The sequence below is a fragment of the Schistocerca americana genome, chromosome 3 (genome assembly GCF_021461395.2).
Source record: "Schistocerca americana isolate TAMUIC-IGC-003095 chromosome 3, iqSchAmer2.1, whole genome shotgun sequence".
Lineage (NCBI taxonomy): Eukaryota > Metazoa > Arthropoda > Insecta > Orthoptera > Acrididae > Schistocerca > Schistocerca americana.
Window position 1 is genome coordinate 542,545,389 of NC_060121.1, and position 18,428 is coordinate 542,563,816.

Consider the following 18,428-nt stretch of genomic DNA (forward strand, 5'->3'; position numbering starts at 1 on the left):
CGGACCATGAGCGCTGTTGTTGCGACACGTGACAACGTAGTCCGCGAGCTTAATTATGTGAATATGGCCCGCAGCTCAACTAAGGTTACCTATGCCTGGTTTAAAGAATCGAACCGCCGTTTGTAAAACAGCTCCAAACGTTTAATTACTTTACAAATGAGTTGGGTGTTAAGTATTTGACCTTACGCATGTAAGCTGGAAAGAGTTCAGAAAAAGTTTAAAATTATGTTTAAGCTTCGCTGGAAGTGGCTCAGTGCTCTCATTGAGAAACAATGGATGAGTAACGTCCGGGCAGGTTGCGCTTCATTTTAAGCAGAAATTAGTTTTTCATGCATCTTAATGTTGATGACGTATCTCCTGAACTACGTATCGTACAGATATTAATTTCGCATGTTAATTCAGTGGCATATTTGGATACTGTCTGTAGAATACCCTCCAAAGACAGCTAATAGTAAAGAAGTAATAAATTAATATGTAATGTCTAATGCTGAGGCTGTACTGCAAGAGCAACAAGAATGTAGCAAGCGATTAGCTTATCTCCTCCTATGGTTCTGTGGATGGGGGGGGGGGGGGGGAGGGAGGGAGGGAGGGAGGGAGGGAGGGAGGGGAAGTCTTGTAATGGATTGAAATAATTTGCAAAGTTTGTTGGAAGTCGAAAAGTGTCCTCAACTTCTGGTAGTGGGTCATGTAGTCTGGGTAGTTACCGCGTCACAAGTTACGCTGCCTCACGACACATAGACGTTTTCTAACTAATATTTTTTGACAAATTGAACCTTTAACGTAAGTCTATACAACTTAATGTCTAGGTTATGACAGCGTATTGAATTTTTAAATTCGGTTAGTAATAATACGAAACACTGAAAATCAAATGTGTGTTGGTCCTGGAAGACTTCAGATAGGCAATCTGCAACTTGGACTTGAAGCATGAAATGGGTTAGCCATCTAGTGATATACAGGGTGGTTCTAATTAACCTTTCGCTTTTTGACCCAGTGTAGAAGGAAGGCCATTTACCGTCCAGGTAACCAACTTCATAGGAATGATGCTCAGAATATGCGCTGAGGGATTTGCATTGTTAGTAGTGTTAGTGTCATGAATTGCCGCTAGGCGCCGGTACTGCTATAGCGGCGAAGGGTTGAATCGAGCATCAGAGTGTATTACATTTGCAGACAGTCAACATGCGTCCGGACAAGAAACAGAAATAGTGCTGCCACTCTTGAATAGTATCGACGCCTTATAGGAATACGTGGAGGTCACTTCCCGCACCGTGCGTTGAAGAACATGATTCGTAAGTGGGAATTAACTGGCGATTTAGGGATTTGCTCCTGACAAAGGCCAATTGCGCCTCTAAATTGTTGAAGTTACAGAAGCCATGGCTGAGAATGCTGGACGTAATGAGCGATCTTTAAGCAGTCTACGAGCTTTCTCACGACACCCGAACATTGCATGCTCCAACGTTCGAAAAATGCCGTGTACGATTGTTGGTTGGTTGGTTTATTTGTGGTAGGGGACCAAAAAGCGAGGTTACCGGTCCCATCCCGTTAGGGAAAAATGGTCAAGGAAGTCGGACGTGCCCTTTGTACAGTGCCTCTTACGTAAGGAAGACATTTATACCAGTTTTAATAAATTATTGTCTCTTATTTGATGTATTCGCGATAGTTAGGAAGTGCTGTAGTCCGTAGCCGGCCATGAGTCGGAGAGCATTTCCCACGCTGGCTGGCTAGGTGACGAAGCGACCGTATGTTGCGCGTAGTGGGGTGGGGCTCGGCGCTGGACCGTAGCAACAAGTGTCAGCCTGGGAAATATACATGACGGGAAGTACCGCCATCTTGGCGCCAAAGTCACCGATTTTGTTTACTTATATTTAATAATTAAAGTCGTTTATGACAACATGAATACTAGGAGGAGCCTCTGGATGTTTAAAAATATTTATCATAATTTTTCTTCGCTAAAATTCACACCCGTTCATTAACAAATGCATATCTTAGTAAGTACGAACTTGATCGGAAATCCACGAACTGTGACGAAACTAGTAAGAGATACGGACTGCGCGCCAAAGTCGGCAGTCGGCGTTAAGAGCTCTTCCTGTCTTGTTCAATGGTTCAAATGGCTCTGAGCACTATGGGACTCAACTGCTGTGGTCATTAGTCCCCTAGAACTTAGAACTACTTAAACCTAACTAACCTAAGGACATCACACGCATCCATGCCCGAGGCAGGATTCGAACCTGCGACCGTAGCAGTCGCACGGTTCCTGACTGCGCGCCTAGAACCGCGAGACCACCGCGGCCGGCTGTTCAATGGTAGCCATGCTCTCGGTTACGAGTAGTTTGTGACATGAGTGTTTCATTATCGATCTAATAGGAATAAAAGTGATATTACGGCATTCTGAATGTTAATTTCGATTAAATAGATACCCCAAAGTTGATCGACAGCAATTTCAGATAATTAGCTTCCACCGACAGGGACATCCAATGCGCCAATGAAGAATCTGCACGGGACGACATTTACGAGAGCTGCACCGCGCACAGGTAGGGGGAAATCCGACGACACGACCCATCAAGGCGGATCAAGGAACGTATGACTTCCGACTTACACTCGCAAATTCCGGGTGGAAATGCTAACCAGTTATACTGTACGTCACATATAGCACCCTCTACAGACTCGCGGCTAAGCTGAGTAATAACAGTAACAGTTTCGAAGCGAGGGGATCTTGCCCCTTTCGAGGGAACCATCCCGAAGTTTAGCTGAAACGATTTAGGGAAATCGCGGTAAGCCTAAATGAAGATGGCTGGACGCGGGCCTGAACCGTCGTCCTCTCGAATGCGAGTCAAGTGTGCTAACCACTGAGCCACTTCGCTCGGTAACAACAACTGTTGGAAGGAATCTCTACTATGATTCCAGGTTGCCGTGAATGCAGATGGTCGTCACATTTAGTAACATTTGTAACCTGGAACGTAAACATGGTACGCAGTTAAGAAATATTATCCACTTTCGTGTAAATTAAAATGTGTTACTTTCGATGGTTTACTCGTTAGCTCCCTTCCGCATGATCTTACAGTTGTATACAGAAAATTTCATTGTCATACGGTGACTCTTTTTTTCAAAAAAATGTTCAAATGTGTGTGAAATCTTATGGGACTTAACTGCTAAGGTCATCAGTCCCTAAGCTTATACACTACTTAACCTAAATTATCCTAAGGACAGACGGACACGGACACAGACACAGACACAGACACAGACACAGACACACACACACACACACACACACACACACACACACACACACGCCCGAGGGAGGACTCGAACCTCCGCCGGGATCAGCCGCACAGTCCATGACTGCAGCGCCCCAGACCGTTCGGCTAATCCCGCGCTGCACTCGTTTTTCTGGAGGGCCTTCCCAAGTAGCGAAAGTTTAATTACAACCGCCTGTAGAGTATGACAGTAAGGAGTACTGCTGGCGGGCCCACCTATGGTGGTGAGGACGGTGGATGCGAAGAAGACGGCCTGCAGCAGGTTCCAGCGGCTGACGGGCGGCTCGCCCGGAGGTGGAGGGGGCACGGAGACGCCGCCGCCCACCGCGTCGGCCAGCGCCGCCTCGTAGCGCTGCAGCGCCGCCTCCACGCGCTGGTCCGCCCCCGCCCCCGCGGTCAAGTTGTGCAGCCGCTGCAGCAGCCACGCGCGCTCTTCGCGCACCGTGGACGCCAGTGCGCGCAGCCGCGCCTCCTCCGCTGGCTGCTCCAGCTCCCGGAACACCTGCACGCAGTGCAGGACATACATGTACCTCAGTTCTTTACACTACATCGCACTGCCACAACTTTATTGTTCACGATCTAGTGTAATGATGGAGTAATACCTTCATCGATTTTATGTTCTATCGTTCCCTGTGTGCTGGTATTACTACACTACAGGCCATTAAAATTGCTACACCACGAAGATGACGTGCTACAGACGCGAAATTTAACCGACAGGAAGCAGATGCTGTGATATGCAAATGATTAGCTATTCAGAGCATTCACACAAGACTGGCGCCGGTGGCGACACCTACAACGTGCTGACATGAGGAAAGTTTCCGAATCCTCATACACAAACAGCAGGTGACCGGCGTTGCTTGGTGAAACGTTGTTGTGATGTCTCGTGTAAGGAGGAGAAATGCGTACCATCGCGTTTCCGACTTTGATAAAGGTCGGATTGTAGCCTGTCGCGAGTGCGGTTTATCGTATCGCGACATTGCTGCTCGCGTTGGTCGAGATCCAATGACTGTTAGCAGAATATAGAATCGGTGGGTTCAGGGGGGGGGGGGGGGTAATACGGAACGCCGTGCTGGATCCCAACGGCCTCGTATCACTAGCAGTCGAGATGACCGGCATCTTATCCGCATGGCTGTAACGGATCGTGCAGCCACGTCTCGATCCCTGAGTCAACAGATGGGGACGTTTGCAAGACAACAACCATCTGCACGAACAGTTCGACGACGTTTGCAGCAGCATGGACAATCAGCTCGAAGACCATGGCTGCGGTCACCCTTGACGCTGCATCACAGACAGGAGCGCCTGCGATGGTGTACTCAACGACGAACCTGGGTGCACGAATGGCAAAACGCCATTTTTTCGGATGAACCCAGGTTCGCATCCGTCGCATCCGTGTTTGACGTCATCTCGGTGAACGTACATCGGAAGCGTGTATTCATCATCGCCATACTGGCGTATCATCCGGCGTGATGGTATGAGGTGCAATTGGTTGCACGTCTCGGTCACCTCTTGTTCGCACTGACGGCACTTTGAACAGTGGACGTTACATTTCAGATGTGTTACGACCCGTGGCTCTACCCTTCATTCGATTCCTGCGGAACCCTACATTTCAGCAGGATAATGCACGACCGCATGTTGCAGGTCCTGTATGGGCGTTTCTGGATACAAAAAAATCTTCGACCGCTGCCCTGGCCAGCACATTCTCCAGATCTCTCACCAATTGAAAACGTCTGGCAAATGGTGGCCGAGCAACTGGCTCGTCACAATACGCCAGTCACTACTCTTGATGAACTGTGGTATCGTGTTGAAGCTGCATGGGCAGCTGTACGTGTACACGCCATCCAAGCTCTGTTTGACTCAATGCCCAGGCGTGTAAAGGCCGTTATTACGGCCAGAGGTGGTTGTTCGGGGTACTGATTTCCCAGGATCTATGCACCCAAATTGCATGAAAATGTAATGACATGTCAGTCCCAGTGTAATATATTAGTCCAATGATACCCGTTTATCATTTACATTTCTTCTTGGTTCAAAAATGGCTCTGAGCACTACGGGACTCAACTGCTGTGGTCATAAGTCCCCTAGAACTTAGAACTACTTAAACCTAACTAACCTAAGGACATCACACACATCCATGCCCGAGGCAGGATTCGAACCTGCGACTGTAGCGATCGTGCGGTTCCAGACTGTAGCGCCTTTAACCGCTCGGCCACTCCGGCCGGCCTTTCTTCTTGGTGTAGCAATTTTAATGGCCAGTAGTGTATTATTACAGTAACTATCATCATCATCATCATCATCATCATCAATATTTTATTATTATCACAGACGTTGCACAAAAAATATCTAAGAAGCAAAAAGAATGGAACATTCCAAGAACTTGTGATGGCAATATAACCAGCTTATTAATCACGGGAAAATAGCAACTGTATTGATATTTAAAACAAGTCTCAGTTGCACATTTTTAAATACGTGGCGCGTTTTGATCTGTCTGCATAATCTCTTGATCTAAAACAAAGTAACACTACGTATTTTGTTAAATTTATGCGAGGGACTGAAAACCCATTAAGTCAGTATCGCACGTGATATCTTTATCTGGATGGATTACTAGATGCGCAAACAATCTAGCCATCTTCAGATCATAAAACATTTTTGATTAGTGTTGGTGCCGTTACAGTCCCAAACATCGTTAAAATCCTTCTTAAAATGACAGAACCGTTCATGACATAGTCAAAGACAGCTTTTCGTCGTTCATGGCGAGTGTAACAGAACGACTGCCATAAAAAGAAAGTAGTTATGCCGTTAAAACTAAATAATAGACACAATCTGTATTTACATCATACGAAGTTTTAACGTCATAACGCTTTTGTTTTATGACTGCCATTCAATTACACTGGTCACGAACAATGAAAAGCTGTTTTTAACTATGTCGTGTATGGGGGTTGCCATTTTAAGCCAGATTTCAACGATGTGTGAAGCTGTAATGGCACTAACATTAATCATGAATGTTTTATGTTCTGAAAATAGCCACCATCTGTCACGTCTACATTTGAAGCATCTGCACAACGATTGGAATTCACGATATCCAGTTTTATGGCGCTATGCGATATGTTCGTAGTTTTGAAAAAAAACATGTGGGGCCTGAAAATGGCAAAATGAATTGCCGAAACTGGTTTCTTTCAGAATAAAATCAACTATCTTAAAGTGTATGGCTGTTGGTAAAGTTTATTGACATTGAAAAGTACGTACCAGCCGACGTTCCCTGGTCGTAATGGACCAACTGAGATCCTAATAAACGGTTAAAGTGTCTGTACAAACACACGACTGTTGTTTTAGATACATTATGAGACAGCCTATAACCACAACTAAAGGAGCTAGACAAAACTTCAGTATTTCACGAACACCTCTTAACATTTATTTAGATGATGCAACCCGGAAATGGAAGTAGATTTTTAACGGGTAATAAGGTTAACAGAAATTCCCGTTTGAATTGAATTATATTTGCACACGACACCAAGTTGTGAGGGTCGGTGTTGCCGAGCGGTTCTAGGCGCTTCAGTCCGGAACCGCTCTGTTGCTACGGTCGCAGGTTCGAATCCTGCCTCGGACATGGATGTGTGTGATGTCCTTAGGTTAGTTAGGTTTAAGTAGTTCTAAGTTCTAGGGGACTGATGACCTCAGATGTTAAGTCCCATAGTGCTCAGAGCCATTTGACACCAAGTTGTTGGCAGAGGATGAAGACAACCAACAATGGGACTGCGTTTATTAGGCAAGAATTGTGAATAGTATCAACTGACTATTTCAGAAAAGGAGACAAAATGAACATCTTTTAAACGAAAACATCCTCTACAAACAGAAACTGTGGTTAACTATAGAACAGGTCAAACATTTTTAGCTATTTATGTTGCCACGGTACGTACTATATAACCAAGACATGGAGAAGAAATTAGCAAAGTTTGGGAACTTGTGTGGAACAACAAATAGATGTCTAAAAAATAAAAGGAGGAAACTGAATATCTTCAATATAATAACAGGAAACACGGGAGCGAACATCTCGAAATGAGGAGTGGAGAGAGATTACCTCTGCAGACAGTAAAATTTAAGCCAGTTGGAAGATGATTTTAAGGAAGAACGTCTTAGTTGTGAGTACAGTAAACAAATAGTAGAGCAATTTTGTGCTCGTGAATTTTTAATAGCTATGTCAATACTTACAAAGTTTAAAACGAAAAACGTGGGCCACATGCAATAAACGAATGGTGCATGAATAGTTCATCTAGGTCACTAACAATTTTATTGCACTGCAAATGATATGGTCTGTTGTACATTTTTGTTTCAACGACTGCTTCGCTCTGCACTCCTTGCTATTATCTATTGCTTCTGCCCCGTGTTTCTCTTTACATTTCAAAAGTATTGCTACAGCTACAAAAAAATTCACAAGAACAAATTTTCAGGATTATTTGTACGGGGTTATGAGTCTGTATGAGGCTAGAAGAAAATATACTGTTTAGTCCGTTTCAAACACGTGCCATACTAAAAAGTATTTTATGTAAATAATTATTATTTGATTTTTTTAAAAATCGCGCGCGCTCCAGAGTGTGTGAGTGTGTGTGTGTGTGTGTGTGTGTGTGTGTGTGTGTGTGAGAGTGAGTGAGTGAGTGAGAGAGAGAGAGAGAGAGAGAGAGAGAGAGAGAGAGAGAGAGAGAGAGAGAGGGGGGGGGGGGGGGGGGGGGGTAGGAGGAGCGGACATCAGTTGGTTCGTACTTTTCAATATCAATGAACTTTAAACCAGTTTCGGCAATTCATTTTGCCATCTTCGGGCCTCATACGCTTTTTTCAATTCCACAAACTTATCGTATAGCGCCATAAAACTGGATATCATGAATTTCAATCATTGTGCAGATGCTTCATATGAAGGCCGATCTTCCATGGATGAAGCACCGATCCGCCTGTCTGCTAACTGATCTACTTGGGCGCTGGGCGCCTGTGTCGTCTTACTAACTGTATCCTCGATATACCACTCATGCTATTAACTACTGGGTTACGCAGTATCGTGGGATCGAGCCTAAGCACAACTTCACTAATCGGGAGTGTTGAGTCTCCGACAGAAGTCTACAGTCACATTGGGCTGCGAAGATGCATGGCCGCCACACCCTCTTATGGGCCCCAGCAGACTAGAGAAGGGCGTGAGAAGAGGTCAGCCAATCGCACACTGACCGACCTCCCTCCAGGACGACAACGCGCAGCAGCGGCCCCACTGGTGATGGCCCACTTCGACAGCAGCTTCACCGTTAGCCACTTCATTAGCCGACGCATCGTGCCCTGTTCATTACCAATCTCTACGCAGCTCAGTTACAGATCAACAGTCACTGCAGTTCAGTTGACAGACTTTTTAGTAGCGGTCGCTAGGACCAGAAGTGTTGTTTGTATTTGTCTTGTTGTAATAAAACTCATTAGTACGAGTTGTTTGATTGTTTGTCTAGCGAACCGAGTATGCAGGATTTCTAGACACAACAGAGACAACGAACCTAAGCTGCGAGCTTTGCAGCCTATTGTTGGCGGTTTACTGTAGGAATGGCGCAGGACTAGACGTTTCTGAGTGAAAGCTAGACCGAGGAATTTGCAGCATAGAAAGCGGGCACGGGTACTGCTATTTTGGATGCACTCTGGTAAGCATCGAAAAGGAGTACAGACCATTTAGCGAGATATGGAGGTAACAGAGTTTAGCCGGCCATGGATAGGTACAGACCATCAGTGTCTCCACTATCATAGAGACGCGTCATTCATAACTAGACTGAGGTGGAGTTTTCGCAAAAGGAAACTTACGAACATTTAATACACACAGCACAGCACACAAGAGTAGATCACCTTATTTCTAAATTCCATCCTTACTTGATACAAAAAATATATATGTAGAGATTGTCATGTTAACGAAATGATTTGATGATAAACTGGGAAGTACCTAGCATTGGGCATTAAATTTGAGTATGTTTATCATGTCGAGTAAATTTTGTGACTGAATGGCAGATAAAGTAAACTAATTCAAGACCATCGGTTAACGCATCGGAACAGAATTTTTAACCTAACATTTTATGACAAGCAAATAATTTTGGTATGTATTGCTTTTTATCCACGTTTGAGCATGATTACCTATTAAAAACCTTTTATTAATGTTGCCCGATTGGTTAAAATGTGTATTATTAAACTGGAATGTGATACAGTTCACTAGGACAGTCTATCATCAGGTATGGAAGAGAGGACAGTGGCAGCCAATGGTAAGCGAGCTAACGGAAGTGGTGGGGCAAGGCATAGTAAGCTGGATTTGGGTGTCAAGGCTCAACTTCAGTATTCCTTCGCTATATAAATGATGCACTGAGATACAGGTATTGCCATTGTCAAGATAATTAGCAATTTATCTACTTTACCTTTAATTTCCATAATATTGTGATTAAATAAGATTACTGTGCGTTCTGATCTGCACTCCCCATTTACTGAAGTAACTTCCAGCATTAACGGAACCTTCGTCAAGCAGGGACACGCTCTACCGGACTACATCCGAAAAAGATCTAGAGCCCTCCTACATGTTATCGCCGATATTTGGCCCTGGATTAGCCAAACCCGCCTAGTGTATTGTCAGCTATGAGCTTCGCAGCCATTCCTTCCAAATCCTATTCAGATGTAAGCCATGTCTAGTACAGCCGGATTTGTGGATTGTTATAACTGCCACCCTGAAGTTAGTTCCTTGTTAACAATCGTCAGCGATCTCTCAAGCCCGGTGCTAAGTTCACAGCACGGGCAACATAAGGTTGATCAAATATCTGTGCCAAGCCCTCCCTTTTAGAGACGAGCAGCCAATATTGAGTCGTCAGGTTCCCGTTTATTTATTTCCAGAACAATTTGCAGCAATTTAAATATCGCAACAAAGTGCACAGGCACACAGTATGACTCTTCCACTATAAAACACAGTAAGAAAGTCTTCTGAAAGCGAAGGCACTAGGGAATCGCCTGTTTTCTTTTTATTATTTTTTTTACATTGGTTTGTATCTTTCTTGTGAGCAAGGTGGTTAAGTCAAGAATTTATCCGCGAAACACAGCATTCAGCGACTACTGCCATGAAACATGGCCCGAGCTGACAGAAATTTGGAGTACTCGTCATTTGGAGTACTCGTTCCTGTTTGTCGAGTCATCACAGGTTGCCTTTAGATCAGTTGATTCTCGAAATATCTGAGCACAGATTAGATTAATTCATTTGTCTTATTTACATTACGTACACAGTCTCCGCATATTCAATTCCACGGCCCATGTAGTAATTTTAAATCGAAGACCGCCATAAGTTCTCCTGAAGTATTATGTCAAGCTGCTTCGATCAGAATCCAAAATTTGTATTAAATTGACTTCTGCGGAACACTTATTAATTATTACGGAATGAAGACCCTCCATACCACGACCACCGATGACATATATAACGATCGGGCAACCTGTGTCATAAACGGTACCTCTTTTATTGAAGACTAGTACACTGTGGGTAAGAGCCAATCACGCTTCATATTTCAGTAACAATTGACTGAAATTGACACCGAGTACGATTCGCTGATTGCTGCAATGTCGTGATTTATAAATCCTATTAATTTAAATTTACTTAACAATGTTGGACACTTTAGCCTCTTCGGACACTTAACGTGAATGTGTTGGCCTACAACAGGCCTACGGAGAATTATAACTGTAACAAGTGACAACTGAGAACACAGTTACAGCTTCGTTCTACTGTTTTTCCAGAGACATTGGTAGTTTTAAATATCACATAAAAGAAAAATTATAACAGAATAATGCCATGAGGTTGGTCGACTTGCTTAAAATACTTCACGTACCAGCAAATGGACACTAGCTGTGAAAGTTGTGCGGATCATAAAATATCTTGGATTCCCCTTTAAAATAAACCAGGGGCAAAGTATCATTGCACAGTATTTAATGGCTGTCGAGAATTCCGCAAGCTGCACTGAATAGCAATTCTTAAATCGATAGCTTTCGAGTGAGCGATCTCGTGAAAATAGCGTAAGGTTGGCTGTTTGATGGATGGTATGTTTTGGCATGGAAAACTATTTAGTCTAGTCCGTAAAGGATGAGCTGAACTTAATCTGTACAGAAGAGCCATAAAGTGGAATTTCAAACAGTTTACGAGAATCGACTATCGCAGTAAATATGCGGGAACGAGAGCGAGGTCATTTAAGCTGTTTAGTTATGTCTTTCGTTACTCAGGTTGAAGAAACAGGACTATGATGCAAATGCAGTAACACAGATGAAAGACTAACGGTAACAGGGATATATGCGTACTGGAACTGTCGTGTCATGTTACAGAGCTTTGCATTCCGCTATCCGTTAGCATTGACAGAATGCGTTGTGTATGAGAAATACTATCTTGTGGACACTATGGAGACCAGATGTGCAGATTGTTTGTGAACTCTGCTAAGGCACTTGTCAAGTTTTGCTCAGTTTAATTTCTCCAGGCTTTTAAGCTTTCTCGAATTTCCTGGAAGGGAAAAGAGTTACACTCTGCTTACTGAAGGTGTGCGATCCTGTTTCACGTAGAATACTGTGCCATGCTGTGGCTCAAGCTGAAGCTTTGCGCAAAAATCGTCATTCGTGTCTCACGGCAATAAGTAACTCTTTATTGCTCATCTTTTGTAATATTTCTTGTTTATTCGAACAGTTATCATTACTGAAGGAATCATTGAAAGATTAAGAGGATGGACTTTCCTAACTTTATAACTTTTCATTTACTTTTTGTAGCGCGAATTATTTTATGAAAAAACAGATGCAAACCTATCTGAACATAATCTGTATTCTCAATGTGATTTCAGTTGTTCGTGAACGAAAGTTGGCTTGAGCACTTAATAGAGAACTAGAATAATTGATCTTCCGATGTGGATTAGAGGTGATGAACGAAAATATGGAACACCAAAAACATCTACAGCCTTTCTCCGAAAGCCACCTGACGGTGTGTGGCGGAGGGTACCTAGAGTACCTCTATCGGTTCTTCCTTCTATTCCAGTCTCGTATTGTTCGTGGAAAGAAGTTTTGTCGGTATGCCTCTGTGTGGGCTCTAATCTCTCTGATTTTATCTTCATGGTCTCTTCGCGAGATATACGTAGGAGGAAGCAATATACTGCTCGACTCCTCGGTGAAGGTATGTTCTCGAAACTTTGACAAAAGCCCGTACCGAGCTAATGAGCGTCTCTCCTGCAGAGTCTTCCACTGGAGTTTATCTACACTCCTGGAAATTGAAATAAGAACACCGTGAATTCATCGTCCCAGGAAGGGGAAACTTTATTGACACATTCCTGGGGTCAGATACATCACATGATCACACTGACAGAACCACAGGCACATAGACACAGGCAACAGAGCATGCACAATGTCGGCACTAGTACAGTGTATATCCACCTCTCGCAGCAATGCAGGCTGTTATTCTCCCATGGAGACGATCGTAGAGATGCTGGATGTAGTCCTGTGGAACGGCTTGCCATGCCATTTCCACCTGGCGCCTCAGTTGGACCAGCGTTCGTGCTGGACGTGCAGACCGCGTGAGACGACGCTTCATCCAGTCCCAAACATGCTCAATGGGGGACAGATCCGGAGATCTTGCTGGCCAGGGTAGTTGACTTACACCTTCTAGAGCACGTTGGGTGGCACGGGATACATGCGGACGTGCATTGTCCTGTTGGAACAGCAAGTTCCCTTGCCGGTCTAGGAATGGTAGAACGATGGGTTCGATGACGGTTTGGATGTACCGTGCACTATTCAGTGTCCCCTCGACGATCACTAGTGGTGTACGGCCAGTGTAGGAGATCGCTCTCCACATCATGATGCCGGGTGTTGGCCCTGTGTGCCTCGGTCGTATGCAGTCCTGATTGTGGCGCTCACCTGCACGGCGCCAAACACGCATACGACCATCATTGGCACCAAGGCAGAAGCGACTCTCATCGCTGAAGACGACACGTCTCCATTCGTCCCTCCATTCACGCCTGTCGCGACACCACTGGAGGCGGGCTGCACGATGTTGGGGCGTGAGCGGAAGACGGCCTAACGGTGTGCGGGACCGTAGCCCAGCTTCATGGAGACGGTTGCGAATGGTCCTCGCCGATACCCCAGGAGCAACAGTGTCCCTAATTTGCTGGGAAGTGACGGTGCGGTCCCCTACGGCACTGCGTAGGATCCTACGGTCTTGGCGTGCATCCGTGCGTCGCTGCGGTCCGGTCCCAGGTCGACGGGCACGTGCACCTTCCGCCGACCACTGGCGGCAACATCGATGTACTGTGGAGACCTCACGCCCCACGTGTTGAGCAATTCGGCGGTACGTCCACCCGGCCTCCCGCATGCTCACTATACGCCCTCGCTCAAAGTCCGTCAACTGCACATACGGTTCACGTCCACGCTGTCGCGGCATGCTACCAGTGTTAAAGACTGCGATGGAGCTTCGTATGCCACGGCAAACTGGCTGACACTGACGGCGGCGGTGCACAAATGCTGCGCAGCTAGCGCCATTCGACGGCCAACACCGCGGTTCCTGGTGTGTCCGCTGTGCCGTGCGTGTGATCATTGCTTGTACAGCCCTCTCGCAGTGTCCGGAGCAAGTATGGTGGGTCTGACATACCGGTGTCAATGTGTTCTTTTTTCCATTTCCAGGAGTGTATCATCTCCGTAACGCTTTCGCTATTACTAAATGATACTGTAACGAAGAGCGCTGCTCTCCGTTGGATCCTCTCTATCTCTTCTGTCAACCCTATCTGGTACGGATCCCACACTGCTGAGCAGTATTCAAGCAGTGGGCGAACAGGTGTACTGTAACCTACTTCCTTTGTTTTCGGATTGCATTTCCTTAGGACTCTTCCAACGAATCTCAGTCTGGCATCTGCTTTATCGACGATCAACTTTATATGATCATTCCATTTTAAATCACTCCTAATGCCTACTCCCAGATAATTTAGGGAATTAACTGCTTCCAGTTGCTGTTCTGCTATATTGTAGCTAAATGATACAGGATCTTTCTTTCTACGTATTCGCAGCACATTGCACTTGTTTACATTTAGATTCAATTGCCATTCCCTGCACCATGCGTCAATTCGTTGCAGATCCTCCTGCATTTCAGTACAATTTTCCATTGTTACAACCTCTGTATATACTACAGAATCATCCGCAAAAAGCCTCAGTGAACTTCCGATGTTATCCACAAGGTCATTTATATATATTGTGAATAGCAACGGTCCTACGACGCTCCCCTGCGGCACACCTGAAATCACTCTTACTTCGGAAGACTTCTCTCCATTGAGAATGACATGCTGCCTCCTGTTATCACACAATTGGTCTGATAGCCCATATGCTCTTACTTTGTTCATTAAACAACTGTGGGGAACTGTATCAAACGCTTTGCTGAAGTCAAGAAACACGGCATCTACCTGGGAACCCGTGTCTATGGCCCTCTGAGTCTCGTGGACACAACATATTACCAAACTTAATACGATGTAGGAAACCCGTTGGGATTAAAAAACAGCTTCCGGTCGTCCTGGAATGGATAGATACAGATCCTGTACGGGTTTAAAGGAAATCTTATAGAAGTCTTACTGCAAAACAGTAGCCAGTTCGGGTGGATAGCGACCACGCACCCTTCTCTCCAAAGTAGACCACTAAGGCACAGTAACATTGTAATCTGGTGGCTGCGATGACCAGGCAAGGTGCAACAATCCATCCTGGTGCTCACAAAACCAGTCCTGGACGTGCCAGCTGCGTTAACAGTGGTGGTGGTGTTGTCTTGCTACACAGTATCGCCACTGGGGAACGGACATTGTGCAATGGAACGGACCTGATCGGCCAAAATGGTCAGAGAAACCTTGGCAGTAATTCGACCTTAGGGAGTGACCACGGGGCCGTTGTAATATCACGAAATGATTGCCCAAATCATTACCAGACCACAGTCATATTTCACTCTTGGGACTTAAAATTGGCAAAAAGCTGAAAACAGTGTGAAACAAGACTCATGATGAAAATGACTTCCTTCCTTCGCTCCAAGGTCCTGGTTTTCTTGGCTTCGGCACCACGTTTTCCTGTTACGAACGTTTTCATCACTCATGTGTGGTTTCGAAATTCCAGCTCATCTTGCGATTCCCTGCTTATGGAGCTCCCTTCGCGTTATTTTGGTGACGATAGGGTTCCCGAGTGCGATATTTATTTCTGCAGTGACTTTTTCAGGTGTCGCCGTCCTCTTTGTTTTTCGTCACAGTTCTCTTCATTGACTGCCCGTCACGATCGCTCGACTGAAAAATTCGTGCACGTTGTGACTTAGTTTCTTATGTTTTTCGTTACCCCTGTTTGAAATTAAATCTTCGATACGGGGTGTGTTTAAACAGCGAACACTTCGGATACCTTGCTTATGGAAGCACCCACTATGCGACCACCAATAATTATCCCACGTTCAAATTCTCTTAGCTCCGACGTAATGCTCTCAAGACTACACAGAATTCTCATTGTTCTGCCCACGACTGATACTTGGAACTAATTGAGGACATTCACGGATGCCGTTTGTGATCAAATACCACAAAGCAACTTGCAGTTGCGGCTAGCATCAACATTTATATTCAAGCATACCTTTCAAAGTATTTTTCAATCCCTGTAAACGCCGTAAAATCAGTAGTCCTCTGACTAGCAGCAGTTTGCTAGATCTTCTCTGCCTCCAAGTTTAAGGAACGCCATAGCCTCGTACTGCAAAATGCGATGTGAATTTCAGTGGTTTCTACTATGTCAATTGTCGTCGACAAATAACTGAAATAGAATCCGACACATTGCCAGTTTTGAGTACAGAGAAGTAACTGGATCGCGAATCTGACTTGTCGATTTGAATTTGTCGTTCCTCGTCTTCTTAGTACAGATCTGCAGTATTTTGATTCTCAGGCATTTCTGCATATGTCTATTCGGCGGCTACTGAGCGTACCGTGAATTTAAAAAAGAACACAAAAACAGCATATGTTTCTCACCGAACTGAACTGCTTTATTGTACACTACTTCACTCACTCTTACTTGTGCGACAGTTTCTATCACATGCAAGCTAAAATCCTTGCCACGTGCAGAGTTGTGTACTCTACGAAAACACTAAAAGATGATATTGTGTGAACTACAGAATGATTGAACAGAGAATTGTTTGCTTCCCAAATCGCAGGATGGTTTTAGTTTGATAGCTATAAAACGGTACCCCCTCTCAGTTTAATAGTAAGTGAAAAATGATTAGTCATTCGACACTACGTACCAGTCACGGGCAATATATTAAGTCTCTCGGCGGGCATTGTCCAGAGAAAAGTTTGTCGAACCCAGTATACGCACTCCTAAAGCGAGGATCTGATTTTGAGGTTGAAGATCACTCTTGCGCTCGTGTTTACTAACAAATTCGTTTTCGTGTAGGTTCCACCTTGGGAAAACTATATTGTTTATTCTTCTTTACATAGACATGTTTCGCTGAAGTTTCAGTTCATCAGTGCGTTTTTTGGTTGCTTTCAGTTAAATAAAAGGGAAAATAATTTTTGCTATCTTTACATATAAAACTTTCTTTTTTTGTAAAACAATTACCAATTTGATAACGGAAACTTTTATACACCTTGTTAACAAAAGCTGTTTTTTTAGCTTACTGTGCTTTGTGTCATAGCTATTTTTTTCACAATTTGTCATCTGCTACCATGCTACCATCGAAAACTTTATACAGAAAACAATAAAAAAATGATGCTGCAACTTCAGTGATACATGTCTAGCTAGAAAATAAGCCAACATCTTCTTTGCTCACGGCAGAACCAATCCAAATGCGAGTAACCTGAGTTAACTGATTAGCTTGGGTGATGATTATCGAGCAGTTCCCTTCACCTGCGTAGATGGATTCCGACGTTTCGACTCAGAGCAGCGTCACACGCATTAGCATTAGGTTATCTTAAGAGGGAAGTTTGATGGGGCATATAGGTTAGTGACAGGCAGTGCTGCAAAATGGTTCAAGTCATACCTCGCTAACAGGAAACAAAGGGTGTCAGTGCAAGGGAATAGTGAATTAAGTCATCAGTCATCATCAGAATGGGAAGAAATTACATGTGGTGTCCCACAAGGATCCATTTTAGGGCCATTTCTTTTCCTTATGTACATTAATGATCTCTCTTCAGTTACACTGCCAGAAGCAGAGTTCGTTTTGTTTGCAGATGACACAAGTATTGCAATAAATAGTATGTCAAGTGTAGTTCTAGAAAGATCTGCTAATGATATTTTCGTGGATATTAATAAATGGTTTACAGCCAACTCACTGACATTAAACTTCGGAAAGACTCACTGTATGCAATTCAGAACCTGTAAGAGATTTCCACCCAGCATATGCATAAAGTATGACGAAGAGCAGATAGAAGGGGTTGAAGTCTTAAATTCCTGGGATTACAACTTGGTAATAAATTCAGTTGGGAGGAGCACACCACAGAACTGCAGAAACGCCTTAACAAATCTGTATTTGCAATTCTAGTGTTAACAGACATAGGCGACATAAAAATGAAAAAGCTTGCATACTTCGCCTACTTTCATTCCATAATGTCATATGGTATAATATTTTGGGATAGCTCTTCAAGTCAAACAAAAGTTATCAGAGTCAAAAAGCGTGTAATACGTATTATTTGTCGAGCAAATTCACGGACCTCATGTAGAAACCTCTTCAAAGTACTGGGTATACTAACTACTGCCTCCCAGTATATTTACTTCTTAATGAACTTTGTCCTTAATAATATTTTTTTTTCCAACAAACAGTTCAGTTCATACATACAATACCACAAGCAAAAATGATCTGCACAAGGACTTAAAAGCACTTACTTTAGTTCAAAAATGGGTCCACTACTCAGGAACACTCATCATCATTAATTTGCCAGCAAACATAAAAAATTTAGTTACAAATAAAGATCAGTTTAAAAGAAGCCTGACAGACTTACTAGTGGCCAACTGCTTCTTCTCCATTGACGAATTTTTTAACAGACTCAAATGATGTATTGTATATACTCATACTATTAGTACTGTTATTTCAGCTTAAAAATGATGTATTGCATATACTCATACTATTAGTATTGTTATTTCAGCTTAAAAAAGAAAGTGACATGTTCCACATCCACGAGGATCTCCTCAGTACGGATC

General features: G+C 44.0%; 1 protein-coding gene across 1 annotated transcript in view; it reads right to left on the reverse strand.

Annotated features, from left to right (window-relative positions):
* Positions 1-18,428, reverse strand: part of LOC124606931 (TWiK family of potassium channels protein 7) — a 457,919-nt gene that overhangs the window by 269,536 nt on the left and 169,955 nt on the right. Inside the window, exon 2 of the mRNA XM_047139046.1 lies at positions 3,468-3,753. Coding sequence (XP_046995002.1) covers positions 3,468-3,753 — 286 coding nt within the window. The remainder of the gene's footprint in view (positions 1-3,467; positions 3,754-18,428) is intronic.